This window comes from Crinia signifera, chromosome 4 (genome assembly GCF_055691185.1).
Source record: "Crinia signifera chromosome 4, ASM5569118v1, whole genome shotgun sequence".
In the NCBI taxonomy this organism is placed as follows: Eukaryota; Metazoa; Chordata; class Amphibia; order Anura; family Myobatrachidae; genus Crinia; species Crinia signifera.
In genome coordinates, this window is record NC_139220.1 from 123,329,316 (window position 1) to 123,349,054 (window position 19,739).

General features: G+C 44.5%; 1 protein-coding gene across 2 annotated transcripts in view; it reads right to left on the reverse strand.

Moving 5' to 3' along the window:
- Window positions 1–19,739, reverse strand: part of CEP290 (centrosomal protein 290) — a 221,073-nt gene that overhangs the window by 124,982 nt on the left and 76,352 nt on the right. For both annotated transcript variants that reach the window (XM_083182358.1, XM_083182357.1), the window contains exons 20-25: window positions 17,252–17,416; window positions 17,017–17,166; window positions 16,397–16,512; window positions 15,100–15,202; window positions 7,299–7,529; window positions 4,997–5,170 (exon numbers count right to left, since the gene is read on the reverse strand). In XM_083182358.1, coding sequence (XP_083038484.1) covers window positions 4,997–5,170; window positions 7,299–7,529; window positions 15,100–15,202; window positions 16,397–16,512; window positions 17,017–17,166; window positions 17,252–17,416 — 939 coding nt within the window. The remainder of the gene's footprint in view (window positions 1–4,996; window positions 5,171–7,298; window positions 7,530–15,099; window positions 15,203–16,396; window positions 16,513–17,016; window positions 17,167–17,251; window positions 17,417–19,739) is intronic.

A 19,739-nucleotide genomic window follows, 5' to 3' on the forward strand; every position in this document is an offset into this window, starting at 1 on the left:
AGAGACTACCTTCGGTAAAAATTGAGGCACTGTTCTCAGAACAGCCCTGTCATCATGAAAAATTAAGAAGGGAGATTTGCATGACAAGGCTCCCAACTCTGACACTCTTTTAGCAGATGCTACTGCTAACAAAAACACTAGTTTCCACGTGAGAAACTTAAAGTCAGCCGACCTTAAAGGTTCAAAAGGTGCCTTCTGAAGGCAATCCAAAACCAGTGACAGATCCCAAGGTGCTACTGGTTGCTTGTAAGGGGGTTTCAGTCTGGATACCCCTTGTAAGAAAGTTTGAATCTCCGGCAAAATGGCTACTCTTTTTTGGAAATAGATGGATAAGGCCGAAATCTGCACCTTCAATGATTGAAGGCTTAGGCCCGATGAAAACCCATCTTGTAAGAATTCCAACATTCTTGATAACTTGAAGTGAGATGTGTGAGCTTTTCGCCTCTCACACCATCTAATGTAAGTCTTCCAGACTCTATAATAATTTGCCGACGAAACAGCTTTCCTGGCTTTTAACATAGTCTGCACTACTGCGTCAGAAAACCCTTTCCTTTTCAAAATGGCGGCTTCAATAGCCAGGCCGTCAAAATCAATCGATCGGAATCCAGGTGATTGAATGGGCCTTGTCTTAGCAGATCTGGTCTCAGAGGTAGACGCCATGAGTCCACAGACAACCTCTGAAGCCTCGAGTACCAGGACCTCCTTGGCCAATCCGGGGCCACAAGGATCACCGTAACCTTCTGGTCCTGTATCCTCTTCAAAAGTCTCGCTAACATTGGAACTGGAGGGAATGCATAAAGAAGATCTCCCTGCCACTGAGTAGTCATGGCATCCACTGCCTCTGCTAGCGGATCTCTCATTCTGTCATAAAACCTGGGCACCTGATGGTTGAACCTGGATGCCATCAGGTCCACATCCGGAGTTCCCCACATCAAAGTGATCTGGTGAAACACCTGAGGGTGTAAGCTCCATTCTCCTTCCTTGAGCTCCTCCCTGCTCAGGAAGTCTGCTTCTATATTCTCCACTCCTGGAATGAATATAGCCGATACAGCAGGAACATTCTGTTCCGCCCATAGGAAGATTCTGGACACCTCCCACATGGCCAATCTGCTGCGTGTACCTCCCTGGTGATTCAGATACGCCACAGCTGTGGCATTGTCGGTCTGAATCCTCAAAGGGAGGTTCCGTAACCTGTCTCCCGCCAAGGAAATCACTTTCCAGACAGCTCTCAGCTCCAAGATGTTGATTGGTAACACTGATTCCTCTGCCGTCCACAGGCCCTGCAGCCTGAGATCCAGGACTACTGCCCCCCAGCCCCTGAGACTGGCGTCGGTAGTTACTACCAACCAGACCCAGGTCTGTAATGACCGACCCCACTGAAGGGAATCTACTTCTGTCCACCATTTCAAGGAGTCTCGAGTGTCCGAAGACAGCACTATCATTTTCGCCTTCATGGTCAGAGTGTTTCCTGACCAGGCTGACAAAATGTTCCATTGGAACACCCGAGAGTGGAACCTGGCAAATTGAAGCGTCTCGAATGACGCCACCATTTTCCCCAGGAGCTTGAGGCACCTCCATACTGACAAGCTCTGAGCTCTGAGAATCTCCTGCACTAGAGTGACCAGATCCCTGGCCTTTACCTCCGGGAGAAAAACCCGATGGAGATGGGTATCCAGTATGACTCCCAAGAATTGAAGCCTCTGTGATGGTACCAACTGAGATTTTTGTAAATTTAAAATCCAGCCGTGAGCCTGCAAAAAACTGATGGCCTCTGCAAAGTGACTTTGAAGCATGGCTGCTGACCCTGCTTTGAACAGGAGATCGTCCAAATAGGGTATTACTGTGATTCCTCTGAGCCTCAGCACCGCCGCCATCACTGACATTATCTTTGTGAATACCCTTGGCGCGGTCGCTAGCCCAAAGGGTAACGCCCGGAATTGTAAATGCAGGTCTCCTATAGCAAACCTCAACAGGGTCTGATGTTCCGGGTGAATGGGAACGTGCAGATATGCGTCCTGGACATCCATGGACGCCAAAAATTCTCCCTGGTCCAGACTCAGGAGTACTGACCTTAAAGACTCCATTTTGAAATGGTCTACCCATAGATGGACATTTAAGGATTTCAAGTTTAGTATTGGTCTGAAAGACCCGTCTGGTTTGGGCACCAGGAACAGCGTGGAGTAAAAGCCTTTCTTCCACTCTGCCCTGGGAACCGGAATAACCACCCCTTTTTCCAAAAGGGAATGAGCCGCTCTCATAAGAGCTGTGCGAAGGAGCGCCTGTTTCGGCACGGGTGTGGGGATGAACCTCTTCGGAGGCAACCCTCTGAAAGGGATTTTGTAACCCTGGGTAATAATCTCTAAGACCCAGGAATCCTGGTCTAGAGAAGCCCATGCGTCCCTGAAATGTGTGAGACGCCCCCCCACCTTTATCACTGTCGGGCCTATCCCCTGACAGTCATGCGGAGGGTTTGTCCTCTCCTTTGGAGGCAGGCTTCTTATGGAAGGAGCCAAACTTGGACCTTTGAGTTTTGCCCCTAGAGGCCTGAAACTTTCCCCTGAAAGACTGTCCTCGAAAGGACGCACCACCTCTAGGGGAGGGCCGAAAGGACGGCCTAAAAGCAGCGAATCTGGATGTCTGCTTTGCTGAGGGGGCCGGCAGAAATGTACTCTTGCCGCCCGTGGCTTGCTTTATAATTTCCTCTAGCTCAGAACCAAAAAGCAACTTTCCCTTGAAAGCTAACATTTCTAGGGCCTTCTTGGACTCATTGTCCGCTTCCCAGGCCTTAAGCCAGAGCACTCTCCTGGCATTAATAGAGACTGTGGACACTTTGGTCGCCATTTTAAGAGCTTCCTCCTCTGCTTCCACCGCATATTCTGCAGCAGCCTTAATCTTCTCTGCTATAAGCAAAGCACCAGGGTCAGCTTGCAGCATGGTGCATAATTCACCAGCCCACTCTATCATGGCCTTAGAGACCCAGGCTGAAGCAATAAGGGGGCGTAGGGTAAACCCCACCCCTTCAAAAATAGCCTTGAGGTTTCCCTCCAGCTTTTTATCCACAGAATCTTTAAAAGCTGCACCGCCCTGTACAGGCAATACTGTAGCTTTGGATAAACGTGCCACTGAAGCATCCACAACAGGCACCTTTTCCCAGAGTTCAGCATGAGACTCTGGCATGGGGTACAGACTAAGGAATCTCTTAGGCATCTGTAGCCTCTTATCCGGGGTTTTCCAAGCCCCTTCCAATAATTCCTGCAACCCCTCACCTAAAGGAAAAGTAACAGCCTCCTTCCGCTGTCGCTTGAAAACACCTTTAACAGGAGTCTTATCCTCCACAGACAGTTTTAAAGCCTGTTTCACAGCTACAATAAGATCCTCTATACCAGCAGCAGAGGTCTCTTCAAAATCATCACCCTGATCCCAGGGGGTGTCAGTATACGCTCCCTCCTCCTCATCTACCACAGTAGGCATAGCATAAGACCTTTTAGGGGTCCCTGCCACATCATCCATTTTGTCCAGTATTTCACTGAACCTGTTGATCCCCTTTGCAGTATCCTGCATCACCTGAATAAGCGCAGGATCTGCCTGGGTAAGAGGCAAGGAGCCAGAAGACTGCTGAGATGATGGCATAGGTCTCTGTGATTCTACCAACACATCACTCTGCCTGTCTAGAAGCTGCACCAAAGCGTTTACTGACCTGCCTAGGGCACTGGCCCACGCAGGTTCACTCTGCTCAGCCCTATGGGGTTCACTGCCCATGGGTCTCACATCAGCGCAAGTAATACATAAGCCCCCCTTGGCCATCTGCTCAGGGACAAACTTTTGTGTGCAAACATTGCACGCGCTCAGTGCACTAAGGGCTCCCTCCCCCAAAACCACAGCCTGATGCTCAGACATGATGTAAGCGATAAATGTATATCTATCAGTATACACAGTGCAAACAATGTACAAGCGTTTATACAGAGGCAATGCACCCAGTCACTTAGCTGTCTGTTGGTTTCAACTGCGGGGAAGCGATGCCCAGGAAATCCAAGTCACTCTGCCAGGATCAATTAGCCAGCTCAGCTCCGCTGCAAGCGTTCTGAAAGGCGCCAAAGTCAGAGTGAAGGAAGAGACCAAAAGTCCCTGCTGCTGCGGGGTCCGTGACCTTTTGGCGCCAACCACCCCCAGCCAGCCGCTCCTTAGGTAGGATTTCCTAGTTCCAGTGTCTCCCCCTCGAATGGGGACCACTTGGAACATGCCTGTCACAACACTGCTGTCCTCTCAATCAGGAGCTCAGCGTGTAAGCTCCGCATAAAATGGCCGCCGCCATCACGGAGCGCCTGTCCCCCATGATCCCCACCTAAACGTGGAGCCGGTTTCAGGATGCTCCGGAGCCCAGGCAGCCTCTTAAAAGAGGCTAAAAGCGCTGCACAGGGAGGCCAGACAGCGTCTCCCCTGTGCACAGTGAGCTGACAGGATGCGATTCTGTCAGCTCCTGCTGCGCTAGCAGTGTGAGGATTCACTATGAGAATCCTCACACTGTGCCTACCTAGCTAGGGTGAAAGTTAATAAAACAATAAAAATTCCCTAACTACTCTATTTCTTCGGCTGCTCCCGCAGCCCTTTAGAATAGCACCCACTCCAGTGGGCACCTAACACGAACTGAAGAGTCCAGGGATGCAGTAGGGGAGGAGCCTACCCTCTAAAGCTTTAGGATAGGTGCCTGGCTCCTTCGGACCCTCCTACATCCCAGTGTTGAGCTGTGTCACCAGGACCATTGAAAGAGAAATATATATATATATATATATATATATATATATATATATATATATATGTCTGTGTGTCACCGAAACCTGCCGGCAGTAAGTTAAACTACAACATCTAGCTTTCAAAGCATTTGCTTTGAGAGGGCTTACTAGTATCAGAATACTAATAGAGTTTACTAAAAGCTGCTTCCATTATTTCCACAGCTTAGCTATAAATATCTTTTGGACATCACAATCACAAACAGTACCTCTAATTGCTCCAGGTTTGCTGTCCTCTGTACGAGTATATTATCCTTCTGCAGCATGTCTCTATATTTGGCAGTTAGCTCATTATACTGTTTATTGGCAATTTGTAAGTCTGATAACGGGACACACTCATCCAAAGCCTTTTGTAATGCAGCCATTTTAAAAGCAGCAATTTCCTGTTTAAAAGAAAGAAACAAGTTAACAAAAACATTAAAATCAATAGACATACTTATATTAGTGTGTGTATTTGTAACAAATGGACCCATATACACAGTACTAAATCCGATCTAGTACTGTACATATGGGTCATCTGTTAAATTTTTCTTGGAATTACTATTTTTAGTGCTAAAAAGAAATTATTTCTATTTTGATGATAAGATGTTCCGTCAGAGGCTTGGCGTTGCAATGGGGTCAAATGTGGCCCAATCGTATGACAATGCCTTTTTGAATGATGTTGACCACAATCTGTTCCATCAGGGACCTCACAAATTTTTTGGACTGGCAGTGAGGCAGAGCTTGTTAAGATCTTTGAGGTACGAAATGGGACTGACAGCCCCATTAAGTTCACCTACACTATGAGCAAAAAGAGATGAAATTCTGCCTTAGTGACAATAGGGTTAGTACATTATCTATGTGAAGGAGACCGATCTAAGCTCCCTCAGATATGAAAGTTGCCATCCTACATCACTGCGACAGGGTCTCCCTTGTTCGCAGATGTTGAGGCGGATCACCAGCGATGAGGTCCAGGCTGGGAGGGATCTTCAACATATGCAATTAAAATTCGAACAGAAGAAAAAAGATCTTGATACCATCAAACAAAAAGTATTATCAACAACTAGAGAATCGGTTTTGAATCCTTCAACAAAAGGATCATTTTGGTAAGTAAGATCCCTTGGGTAACCCAATATGCTGATGGAAGCAATGTAATCACTAAACAGGTAAAAAGTATTTGGCCGATAGGTTTAACAGATAAGGATTTAACTAGCCCTAAAAACACGAAAATTATGCCAGCCTATAAACGTGGGCGCAATTTGGCTGACTTGTTGGTCAAAGTAGATGTTATAGAAATGACTAAAAAAGCAGCCCCGACACATTTTCCAACCAGCAGGGTAGTTTAGAGGTGTAGGGTACATGACTTGTAGATCCTTGCTTGTGGGAAATAGTCATCCCCATATGGGTCGTAAGATACAGATTAAACATCCGGTTACTTGCACCACTCGTATTGTGATATTAATTCTGTCTTTCCCATGTGGGCAAGACAGAATACCAGTTCAAGAAGTGTATGGCCAACCATCGCTCAGCCATCAGATATGCGCTGAGCTCCGGTAACAGTGACCAAGATGGATGTTCTTACTTGATACAATCTCGCCTAGAGGCCTTAATGAGCAATTGGGTTTGCATAATTTTTTGTAATACTATATTATACGCGTTGTGATGCGCAATTGGCTGACTTAGGAGGTAGTTGCCGGATGGAAGACCAGGGCCGCATCATCAGCATCTCCACTTGTCGGAGGGCTATGGGAGAAGTCGCTTGTGGAAGGTAGCCACAGGTGAGTATAATCATTATGGGTTGTCTTGGTTTGGTGGGTGGGACTTTCATTAAAATGTTCCTCAAAACATGATGGACGAGACCTGTCTGCAATAAAATTTGCACTTTCCTGCTTTAAAATGCGTCAGTGCTGCCTTATATCTATATATCGATCTAAAGAAGAAAATTTGTTGTGTAAGTAACAAAAATGCATTCAACTATTAAATTGATATGGCAGGTACTTGTTTAGTCTCACGGTGGCAGCATGGCCGCCCACTACTTCCGGGTTCGGCGCTCGGAAAACTATCTAAAATAAAGTCCATGCCAACGTGAATTGGTTCATACCCCCACTATCCACGTTGGAATGGAGTTGATTTTAGATAGCGTAGCGAGCCACCAAGCCCGTAGCGTGGGCGAGCGAAGCAAGCCCCGCAAGGGGACACAGACGCTGCTGCAACTGAGACGCTGCCGCCGTGAAACTAAACAAGTAACATATGGCAAAATAGAAGTTATTTGAAGGCAAAACTACTTGACATTACACAAAGGAAACCCACCAAACGAGAACTATTAGGACTACATTATCTAAAGCTTTTAAAAACTAAGATGTTGCCCATAGCAACTAACCTAGAATAAGTCTATAATTTTCTAGGATGAAATAGAGAAATTATAGACGTTGCTAAAGGCCACATCACCTGTTCATTTTTAGAAGTTTTAATAAAATGTACCCCTTAGGTGCTGTTCGACCTTTTTTAATTGAAAAAGATTAAACCCATTACCTTATATCTCTGCAGATATCCAATCCTCTCTCCTACAGCAGCCTCTATATCAGAGATTTCATTCTTCATTTTGTCATTTTCTTTACGTAAATGCTGTTCCATTTCCAGCAATGTTGTGTACCTCCTAGTTAGTGATTTCTCATTGACTCGCAGTACAGTAATTTTTCTGGAATTTTCTGCAAGCAGCTTTCTCATTTCCTCTGGGTCCATCGTTAGTGTTTGTAATAAATTCTGTAGTGAGGGTAAGGTAAAAAATGTTACACTGTTCTATTTTGTTACCTGAGAAGGAACCAGAGCAAAACTGGGCATACATTGAACAAAATGGCTGTCAGCCCAACAAGCATTTTATCTGACAAGCTCATGGATGTGACAGCTTGACACCCTCAGATATCATTGAATGAAGGAGTTATGACCTGGGGATTATAAGATTAATGTTATTTTAAGTATTGGTAGTCTACTGATACATTCTGTGGCTAAAAGTATTAGGTCTTCTAATAAAATTATATATTTACAGAAAAGGAGCGGGATTGTCTAAAGTAGCAGAAATGCAGTAAAACCCCCGTATCAGGTTTTACCACATTTCTCTATGCAGTAACCCCCCAAACAACCCCCCCCCCCACCCTGCCCACCCCTGTGTTAGAGCATATGTGATCATTAGCAATGTGAAATGTGGGGGCGATATATCTTAGAGCATCCTGCACATGTTATCTAAAATCTCATCTACTTGCCCCTTTAACTATAATCATCCAGTTATCCCATATTTCTGGTGTGGAACCACCTTTTTAAGTAAACATACTGTAGCTTGATTCCGGCCGGGGAAGAGGCGGACCACGGCGCACGTTGCGTAGCGCGGGATGACGCGCTCCCATCTCCCTCCCCCTCCGGCGTGTATGGAAGCCCGATGACGGAGCCAGGCTGCCGATACCTGCTGCGGGCTACGTCTCTCCCGCATGCCTCCTAAGCTGACCCGATTTGCTGTCTGAGCCCTGGGGGAGAGCAACGCTCCGGTTTGAGGATCCCGGATAAGGAGTAAGCTGCACGTGGACACAGCATCAGCACGCGCCTGCCGAAAGCCCGGGATATCTGGCGTCCACGTGAGTGGCATCTCTCCAGTGCAGTTTGGCGTGTGTGAGGATACCTTAGCCTGAATCCCGTCTGCCCGAATAGCCCGGGTCCTGCCCCTTAGTGGGAGAATTATTGTGTGATCCGCAGCCTGGCTTGGTGTCTGGTCTGCTCGAAGTTTGTGGCTGACGTGCCTGAAGATTCTGGCCGCCATTCGTTATCTGCTGTAACCGTGAGTGCCCTGATTCAGTGTGCGATAGGTGGATGTAAGGTGCTCAGACCGGACCCATTATGCCTTTATGAGTCGGCGACTATAAATATAACTGGCATCTCCGGTGAAGCAGGGCACGACAAAGCAGGCTAGAGCTTAATAACCCTGGACTGAGACACCGGCCCTCTGCCTATTGTTTATTTGTTCATTTGGGGCTAACGGTGTGTGCGGTTAAGGCTGGCGTTAGTGACTATCATTTATATCATCAAGGAAGCAGGTGGCTTCATTCTGTCTGATGAGCATGGGAAAGACAGGTCAAACTGCGGCCGCTGCCAGGTTGGAGAGGTATGCCAGAACCCAGGTCCAAACCCAGCCGGGAGGTAGTTCCCGTACATCAACTCCCACATCTTCCCCCAACAAGGGAGATGGGGCCCAGGCTACGCCGGACATTACCTTGCAGCAGGTTATTGAAGCTATAAATAAATGTGAGACCCGCCTTGCGGAACAGCTGGGCAAGGTACAGTCGGATATTATGTTAATTCGACAAGACGCTGAAAAAATGAGAGAACGAATGACAGAGGCCGAGGCCCGTATTTCATCCCTAGAGGATATGACCACCCCTTTAAACTCTCAAATTAAAAGCATCTCCTCACAAGTGGGGGAGTTGAAGTTAAAACTTACGGACATGGAAGGGCGGTTGCGAAGGAGTAATGTCCGATTCCTAGGTTTTGACGAAAGAGTGGAGGGTAAAGAGCCGGAAAAGTTTCTAGAGGACTGGCTGGTCCAAACGTTTGGAAGACAGGTTTTTTCCCCCCAGTTTGCGATTGAGCGGGCCCACCGTATTCCAGGGAGACCCCCTGTGCCAGGGGCATTACCACGAATAATTATTGCCAAGTTCTTGCATTTCAAGGACAGAGATACACTTCTGCGGCTGGCTAGGGATAAGGGGGACTTGGGACATAATGGGAAGAAGATTTCCACTTTTCCCGATTTTCCCTTGGAGGTCCAGAGGGACAGAATGAGGTTCAAACTGGTTAAAGCCCGCCTGCGAGATTTGAACATTCAGTTTAATATGTTATACCCCTCCAAATTGAGAGTGGTGGTTGATGGTGTGTCTAACATTTTCTTCTCCCCAGGTGATGTTGCGGAATGGCTAGACCGCTTATATCCTGGAAAGCGTCAAGTCTTGGTTAGCTAAATTGGTGGTGGGTCCCTTATGTGGAGACTTGGGGGGCTACGTTTTGATATCGGCTTCGCTGGTGGCCTGGAAGTAAATCAGGCCGGGGGAAGGGGGGAGGTGGGAGGGGTCCTTTTGTGGTTGCTAGACTAAGCCTCAAAAAAGGGGGGGGGGGTACGTGTTGTATTGGGGTAGGTATGCCCTTGGATGGGCTTACAGGGAGGGGGGAGGAGGGTGGGGGTTGTGTATTTGTATGTTTTAAGTGTGTTGGGAAACCTACGTGGTCCGGTCACCTCCAAGAATGTTTAGATCTGATGTTGGGATCATTACTATTGTTACTGGCTGGGGTGGGAAATAACTTCTTTGAATCTTTATGGGAGTACGGTTTTTGTCATGGAATGTTAGGGGCCTGAATGACAGGGTCAAGAGGGCGACTGTTTTGGGTCAATGTAAGAAGTATGAGGCAGAGATAATATGCCTCCAAGAGACCCACTTATGTGCTGGAAAGTCTTCTGTCCTGAAACGGCCCTGGATTGGTTCAGTCATTCATGCCCCATTTACTAATATGTCTAGGGGGGTTGCTATATTAATTAAGAAGTCCTTAGCATTTTCGCTTGGTAGCCATCAAATTGATCCGGGGGGGCGGTATATTTTTATGGAGGGCCGTATCGATCAGATCCAGTTGTGTATACTGGCGGTCTACATTCCTCCCCCTTTTTCTTATGATGTTATCAAGAAGGCAGTGGAATTTGCGGCTTGCTTCCCTCATGCCTCGGTTGTATGCCTTGGCGACTTCAATAAAGTCTTAGACTCTAGATTAGATAGATGGAGGCCGGGTGTGCAGCCGACGCATGAGGGTAGTAAGTTTAGGGATTTCATCCAAGAGGTGGGATGGTGGGACCCGTGGAGGCTAAAAAATCCCGATCGTAAACAATTCTCATGTTATTCTGACTCACATGGGGTATTCTCGCGGTTGGATTTGGTGTTTTTGTCCAAAGACCTTTTGAACAAAGTTCGGATGGTCGAATACAAGTCACGTGGTATCTCGGACCATTCCCCGATCATGCTGGTCCTGGAGCTGGCTAAGCAGGCTGGATACAGGAGTTGGAAATTGCAGCCTTTTTGGCTCACACAAATGGGCGAGGGTGAGGAAGTGGAGCAGTTAATGGAAGAGTATTTTCAGCTGAATTTAGGTACGGCTTGTGGTTCCATTGTATGGGACTCCTTCAAAGCCTATGTGAGGGGGGTGCTTATTAAGAAGATTGCCTATGCAAAAAAGAAATATCGGGGGGAGTCGGACAGATTGGAGGGCAGGGCAGGGGAACTTGAAAATAATTACGTGGCCAGTGGGCTGGAGGTGGATAGGACGGTATGGCAGGAGGCTCTTAATGATTGGCGTGATTACGTTCAAGACGCCGCATGTCGGAGAGTCAAAATCGGGGATCATAGGCGCTACGTAGAGTCGGATCGCGGTGGGAAATGGCTAGCGTTGATGGCCAAGAACGAACGTCCCTCCAATCTCATTTCTGAGATTAAGGAGGACAACGGTAATATTTTTACGGATACTCCCACCATTGTATCTAGCTTTGTGTCATATTATAAAAAACTGTATACGTCCCAGTCCGTGAACAGTAGCGAAACTGTGGCTGACTATCTGGGGTCATTGGAACTCCCGAAATTGGTCGGGGCCTCCAAGGAAATATTGGATTCTCCTATTACATTAGAGGAGGTAACATCGGTAATCCAGGCTCTCCCCCGTAACAAGGCCCCGGGATTAGACGGGTTACCAGGGGAATTTTACATAAAATACTCTAAGGTGCTAGCAACACCATTGTGGCATCTGCTGGGCGACGTTCAGGTTCAAGGTAGGCTTCCGCCCTCTATGGAAGAAGCGTACATAACTATGATTCCAAAGGCCGGGAAAGATCCCTCCCGGATCGAATCCTACCGACCGATATCTATCATGTCCACGGACGCAAAAATTTTTGCAAAAATACTAGCCAATCGCCTGGGGAGGGTGTTGGATGAAATTGTACATCCAGATCAAACTGGGTTCCGACCCGGAAAATCGACCGCGATTAACCTCAGGAGGGTTCTATCATATATTCAAATTATTAAACTGGGTAAAAAATCAGCGGCAGTGGCGTCATTTGATGCTAGTAGAGCGTTCGATGTAATTGAATGGGAGTACCTATGGCCGGTTTTAAGAGCTTACGGCATAGGGGAGGGGTTTATTGGTTGGATTAAATTGTTATACCGGCAGCCATTAGCCCGAATTTCGATCAATGGGTTTACTTCCCCCTCGTTCTCACTGGCTAGGGGCACTAGGCAGGGGTGTCCACTGTCCCCGCTGTTGTTTGCGGTAGCAGTGGAGCCCCTGGCTCACATACTCAGGAAAGAGCTGGGTTGCCATAATAAAGCTGGGAGCAAACTGGTTTCTCTGTATGCCGACGATCTCCTTATTGGTTCGGATGATCCGGATGTTGATCTACCAGTAATCATTGATCTCATGGAGGAATTCGGGGGTATTTCAGGCATTAAAATGAACTGGGACAAGTCCCATGTAATGTACTTGGGCCCTGCGACTCCCGGCATCCAGCCTGCTTGTCCGATAAAGTCCTCCAATAGATTTAAATATTTGGGTGTTATGATTTCTGATAACCCGCGGGATTACATTGCGGATAATCTGAGGCCGGTAGTAAGGGAAATTAAAGCTAAGTGTCGAAGATGGGTGGGACTACCTCTGTCGCAACTCGGGAGGGTGAACCTGGTAAAAATGTGTATGCAACCGAAATTGATGTACCTGCTTCTCCAATCCCCGTGCTATATAAGTATAAAATTCTTCCATGAGCTAAATAGTGTGCTCTCATCGTTCATTTGGAAAAAAAAAAGCCCAAGGATTAGGTTATCTACTTTAAGTCGTGATAGAAGTGAAGGCGGTCTCGCCCTCCCTGATTTTAGACTTTATTATTACTCGTCCCAGCTGTGTCACCTTTGCCCATGGTTGCAGGGTGGGGAGGGTGTAGAGGAATTTAAAATCTTGGCGGCGGGTGGGCAAGGTGGGTTGTCACCGCTGCAAATACTTCTGGCGGGGAAAATAAGGGGTAACCTATCCCCCTTGATGGACCAAGCCATACGTATATGGCGACAAGTACAGAGGTGGACTAATTTTGTTGATACAGACCCTCAAGCCTCGATACTTTCCCTGACAGAGATAAAAAAAATGAAAGATCAAATCGGGGGTGTGTGGGAGGATCGAGGCTTGTTGGCAGTAGGATCATGGGTGCAGGGGGGGAATATTCGATCTTTTGAGGATCTACAAAGGGGGCATGACCTCCATAGTAAATTTCGCTTTAACTACCTGCAGGTTAGGAGCGCTTTAGGATGCATGTTAAGGAATGGATCTTTGAATATAAGTGAAGCACCCTGCAAGGTATTTGTTAAAAAATTGGGTCCCAGGAAGCACCTCTCAAAACTTTACAAATATCTTCATTCCTTTAGACAAGAAAATGGATTGGACAAGCTGAGGACCCAGTGGGCCAGGGATATCCCCCAGATCTTGTTAATAGACTGGAGGGAGGTTATATCAGCTCCAAGTAAATCTTCAATGGCCCTTTCGGTCCAGCAGGTCCAATTCAATGTTCTTCATCGAATTTATTTTACCCCAGAGCGCCTGAGGCATATGAGTAAATCCGCCAATGCCGGGTGCCCGAGATGTGGAGCTGAGCCTGGTACATACTGGCATTTAATGTGGGAATGTGCGGATGTCCAGGCGTTCTGGTTGGCAATTTGTGATGTTATGTTGGAGCTGGATGTCTCTAGTTCCCTTTTCAGTCCAATAGGTCTGGTAATGGGGGTGGTGGATACCCGACTAAGTGGGCAATGGACCCAATTGATTAGGATCTTAACATCTTGTGCAAAGGTAATTATAGCAAGGAAGTGGATGGCCAAGGAAGGGCCCTCGGCGGTGGAGTGGATTAACTTAGTTAATGCTACCTGCTCTCATGAAAAATACGTATACGCTACACGAGGGTGCTTTGCTAAATTCTATAGGATATGGGGTCGGTGGACGTCCTCTAAATTTTATATATCAGTATAAATACACTTTGTATCACTTGTGTTATTTACTTATTTTTTTTGTTTTTATATTTTATTCTTTTGTATGAGTGATGGCATGTGTAGCCCCTGATCACGTTTGCACTTTAGTCACGACAAGAATTGGGAAGCGGAGGTATCCGCAACAAGTTCAGGACACCTTAATGATAAGATAAGATGAAATGATAAGAGTTAAATTACGAGGGTAGTTCACAAGAAAATATTCAATAGATATATTGAGCAATAGGTGGATGGGTGGGATTAGGAGTAATTATGAGGTATATTTTTTTTTTTTTTTTTATGCTTATGCGTACGATGATAATTGGGGAGCAGAGTAGAAAACATGAGATGGTGTCATCCTTAGCCTTAGTTCCTTTTTTAGCATATAGGTGTAGATCTCTGATGTTTAGCTGGGGGAGTGACCGGCCACGGGGTTGTAGGTGTTCATTGTATTGTATGTAATGTATTGTATTTTAAATGTTGTCCTTGTGAATTTTTGCAAAAGTAAATAAAAACTAAATTAAAAAAAAAAAAACATACTGTAGCTTTTTTTTTTTTAAATGTCTGGTTGAGGCAGGACCAACAGAATGATGCAATCGGTTGAGGCAGGACCAACAGTACGATGCGATCTTAAAAAGGTAAAAGCAATATTAACTTGTCAAACATATCTAATCCAAACTTCATGAACATATACGTACTTCAGGCACTTAAAGATCTATCTGAAGTACAGCTGATCTGCAGATACAGCTCTAGACAGATCAGGCTTGTTCTGAAAACATGCTGTGAGATCAGTCATGACTGATGTCATATCCTGTCCAGTTAAACAGTCAACAACCGCTGTCTCATGCAGCAGGATGTTTGGACAGTTAGCGGACTGTCTGTTCACACAGCAAGATACACCAATAGATCTTAAGACAATTTATCAGCCAGTGTGTATGCAGAAGGGGATTTGTATGAAATCCCGGCGTTAAAAATCCAGACGCCGGAATCCCGACTGCCGAAATCCCGACAGGTGGCTTAGATCACCCCCCCCTTGCAGGCTCGCTGCGCTCGCCACGCAGCAGGCCCGGTGCCTCGCTACGCTCGGCACACTAATGTATTCTCCCTCTATGGATGTCGTGGACACCCACGGAGGGAGAAAGTGTTGGGATTTCGCCGTCGGGATTTTGAACACCGGGATTCCGACCGACGGGATTTAAACTGCATCCCTGCAGAAGTAGTATTTACTTGCGACATTGAATGGAACAATAACTGACCATATATTCTTTTACTTGTACTGCATCCTGTTCCTTCTGACTTATCAGTTTTACATTTTCTTCTTTGAGCTTCTCTACTTCCAGCTGCCAGGATTCTCTTTCACTATATGTTAACAAAAACAATTACTATAAAAGGAACAAACTTTATGTAATATTCTTAGAAGGCACATAATGCCCCAAAAAAATCACATCTCCCAGAAATGTAAAACATTTATTAAAATAAGCTATTTAATTGACCCTTTATGAACCCTTTTCCAATTAAACCGGCATTATTAAAATATTATTATAGAAAATATTTCTACATACACTATAAGTTGACGACTGTTGCCATTCAAATTCCAACGTCCATGTTAAATTATGAAAATACCATTAAACATTTTTTTTTCCTTGGCAGATGCTAGAGTATCAAAATGTCAAAAAACTCAGAAAAATACAGAAGCAAAAAGTAAAAAAAAAAAAAACTTTTTTTGGGGTGGTTACATAGGGCCTCATTCATCTACTTCACCAGTATCATCACTGGAATACACTGGAAACATGTAATGGATCTTAAGGGGTATATGCAATCCCAGATCACGGCTGTCGATCCCTACCGACAGCCGTGATCCAGGCCAATTTGCGGTTTGCCCTACAGAAAATCGAAAGGCGAGATTCAATGGCCTGCTTGCCGATCTGCGGAAAAGGGGGCGTGTCCACAAAAACGGCCATGGATTGTCGATCTACAGCTGGGATTGTGACAATTCACGGTCGTTATCGGCAGAGCGGGCCCGAAAGCTTCTAAAGTCGGGCTTGATCTGCCATGATCCCTCTTCAATGCTGTGGGTAAAGACAGCATTGTATATGGCCCTGCCACTATTTCCCCCGTCGGGAATAGCGGTAGAGGATTGCATACCCCCCATAAGTCTTAAAGTAAAATATGAAACAGGTTATGTGGTTTAAGCCAAATAGCACAATCTACAACTACTCATTATTTTAGTTTTTTCAATCTACTGTAATGCCTGGTACACACCAGAACAAATGAGATCGGGAGCAGATCATAAGATGATCGTACCTGCTGCAGGTAGGATCTGAAAAACGACCAGCGGGGCCGTGCATCGGATTCGGATCAGAAATGGCCCAAAACATGTCCAATTTACATACAATCGGTCAAGATTGTATCTAAATTAGGTAATTTGAGGCCAAATCGTTCTGGTGTGTACCCTACATAAGTCTTAAAAAGGATGTGAGATTCTGTAATGTGAAAGAATTAGTGGAATTATTTTAAAGTGCACTAACGTGCATACCGTACACATAGATTTACCTCTGATACTCTTTGTAGATCAGGCCTTGCTGATGCCGTATCACTGCAAACTTTCTCTTGTAGTCTTCTAACGCTTCCTCTAACTTCGACAACGATTGTTCTTTCAAGTCAATTTCCTGAGGAACATGGGGAATGTAAAATATTTATGCAGTTCAAGAAAACAAATCAATATCAGTTTCATGTTTTATGTACTTAATAAAAAGTGCAAACTAAACATTTTATGGCATAAAATTAAGTCTTTTTTTTTCCTGGTAGGCAAAAGAAACAGACTTTAGTATTCAAATGCGTCTGTTTTCGGACAGTTTTTAGTTATGTTTCACAGATGCAGTTTCGCTTTACTGTTTTAAGTCGAAACTTCATTGGTAAAACAGGACTGTAAAAGGACTGGTAAAACAGGAAAAAAGTTGAAAGTGCGGCAAATTCGACAAAACCGCTTGGATCAGTGAGTAATTGTCTAATCCATGTGTTTTTAGACTGTACCAGATTTTTAGTCTAATAATTTTGAAAAAAAGTGCTGTTTTAAAAAAAAAAATGTAATTCAAAACTAACACAGTATTAGATGAAGTATCATGCAGTAAGACTTTCAACAGCTTTTGTGAACAATATGAATAAGAGATTACCTGCAGAAGATGCAAGAGATAATCATTCAGAGAGTTGATGAGATTGGTGCTGGAGACAGGCATTCCTTCAGGAAGGTTCACAGCTTTGAACACAATGTTCGCTCCTTCTGACTGACGCAGATGTGTAACTTCCCTTTCAAGATGCAAAACCTAGGAAATTAAGAAAAAAAATGAACATTCAGTTTGTAGCCGAAATAGTTTGTTTACCATAAAACAATGTAGATCAGATTGGTACCTTTTCATTGGCTTTTGCAAGTAGGTTTGAAAAGTTTGCCGCTTCTTTCCGTGATCCTTTAAGCTCTTGCCTTAACTCCTCATTTCTTCCTGCAAGTTGATCAACTTGGGCTTTCAGATGTAAACCAGCATCAAATACACCACCAGAATTCTTTGCTTCAATAGCCTGAAAAATCACCACCATGTTTTCATCTTTATAAACACGCACATAAATATGGAAGCCGAATGCTGTGAAACATGTTTTGAAAAAGCTTTTTCTTTCGAACAATACACTTCAATTCATGCAAATTGTAAGTCTACATAAAATGTATTATCTACTAGTTTTTTTTTTAAACTACCGATGTAGCCACTCTCATCTATCCGGTTTCCCGACATCCTACAGTACCTTCACTGTTGGCCCATGAGAAATGTCCAGTGACGGTGCACAAGACGCAATATTGTAATAGCATGTTATACCATGCTTGCTTCATTAATGAATAGTACAGAACAGTGCCGTGGATAGTTACTGCACAGTATGTGAAGCGCCATTGCTATTCACTGGCCACCTTTGCTTCTACTTTTAAATTAATTATGCTACAAACTCACTCAATCAGCCCCAGGGACTCGGTGGGGAATGGTATGCTGAGCTCGGCAAACTAAGCTCCCCATACTACACATCCTCTCTATTCAGCGATACTGTAGCTCAGTGCTCATTTGTAAGGCATACTATAATGCATTTAACATAACATATATTAAAGTAGTTCTCTGACTACTGCATTTGATTGGAGACCTCATGCATGCACAATGTTGATTATCAAAAGAGACATTAGGTGGATGAATGTAAGCATTACACTGATCAGCAACGTCAAATGCCACACTAGTCATGTTGTGCAAAACTGCAACCAAAATAGGTAGGCTAGATGAGCATGGCTATATCTGTACATGGGACAATTGCAGAAAATGAGTATCCACTGAAGATATATTTATAAACCTTTTTTTATGTTCTAACAAGTAATAAACTGCTTTTGGACTACTAGATACCTACATTATGTTCAATGCTTGAAGTGGCTCATTCCTGCATGGGCAGGATGTTCACCATTTCTAGAACAAATAGCTGAACAAACCATCTATCCTGATGTACATGAATTCTTCTGTACCAACAGGGAAAAAAGGGATTGGCTTTCTCTTGCACAGGAAACAAAAGCCATAATACACACCACACACAGAGAATACAAAAAAAATTAAATATATATTTTTTTGTCATGCAAGCTTTAATTGAACAGAAATGACCATACTTTGAGGAAAATTTAGTTAGCAGCAGACATTTACCACTGGCTAAATAATCCTCTGGAGCTATCCAATAAGCACAAAGTTAGCCTCTGGCACTGCACTTAATGCATATCACAGAAGACCCATAAAGAAATGACTTCATTACTATTATCAGGTACAAACTTAAGGTTAACACATATATAGTAGGTAAGGCTGAAAAAAAACTTGCGTCCATCTAGTTCAACCTGGTATAGATATCCATTGCTGATTTGGTAGGTTCTGGTATTTTACAGACAAATTATATTTCTTATTTGTACCCATGGATGTTTTTCTCCAGTAAATGTTTGTCCAACTTTGCCTTGAACGCATTTAATGAGCCAGCCGTTACCACCTCTCTGGGAAGAGAGTTCCAGAGTTTGACTGTTCTGACCGTAAAGAAATTCTTTCTACTAGCTGAATGAAATCTTTTTTCTTCTAATCTATACTCATGCCCTCGTGTCCTAGATTCCTTTCTAGTAGAAAAGAGGGTGTGTGACAGTTCCTTATATTGGCCCTTGATATACTTGTACATGTTGAGCATGTCCCCCCTTAAACGTTTCTTTTCTAATGTAAATAGTCCCAAATTGCTTAATTTCTCCCCGTAGCTTAAATTCTCCATTCCCCTAATAAGCTTTGTTGCTCGCCTTTGGACTTTTTCTAATTCTATGATGTCCTTTTTATAGTGTGAGGCCCAGAACTGCACTCCGTACTCGAGGTGAGGTCTCACCAATGCTTTATACAGTGGCATAATTACCCTTGAGTCCCTAGTTTCCATTCCCCTCTTAATACATGCGAGAATTTTGTTGGCCTTTTTTGTAGCTACATTACAATGGGCACTACATCCCAGTTTGCTGTCTATTTGGACTCCTAGATCCTTTTCAAGTATGGAATTACCCAGTTCCTCTCCGCTAAGGTTGAAACTTGCACACTGGTTGTGTCTCCCAAGGTGCATAACCTTACATTTATCTACATTTAACCTCATCTTCCATTTTTTTGCCCACTCATCTAGAATTGCAAGATCATTTTGAAGCAAGGTGACATCTTCTGATGATTTTATGACTTTGCTAAGTTTTGTATCGTCCGCAAAGATGGATACATTGCTGAGTAACCCTATCCCAATATCGTTAATAAAAATGTTAAACAAAAACGGCCCCAAAACCGAACCCTGGGGCACTCCACTTAGTACCGGTATCATATCTGAT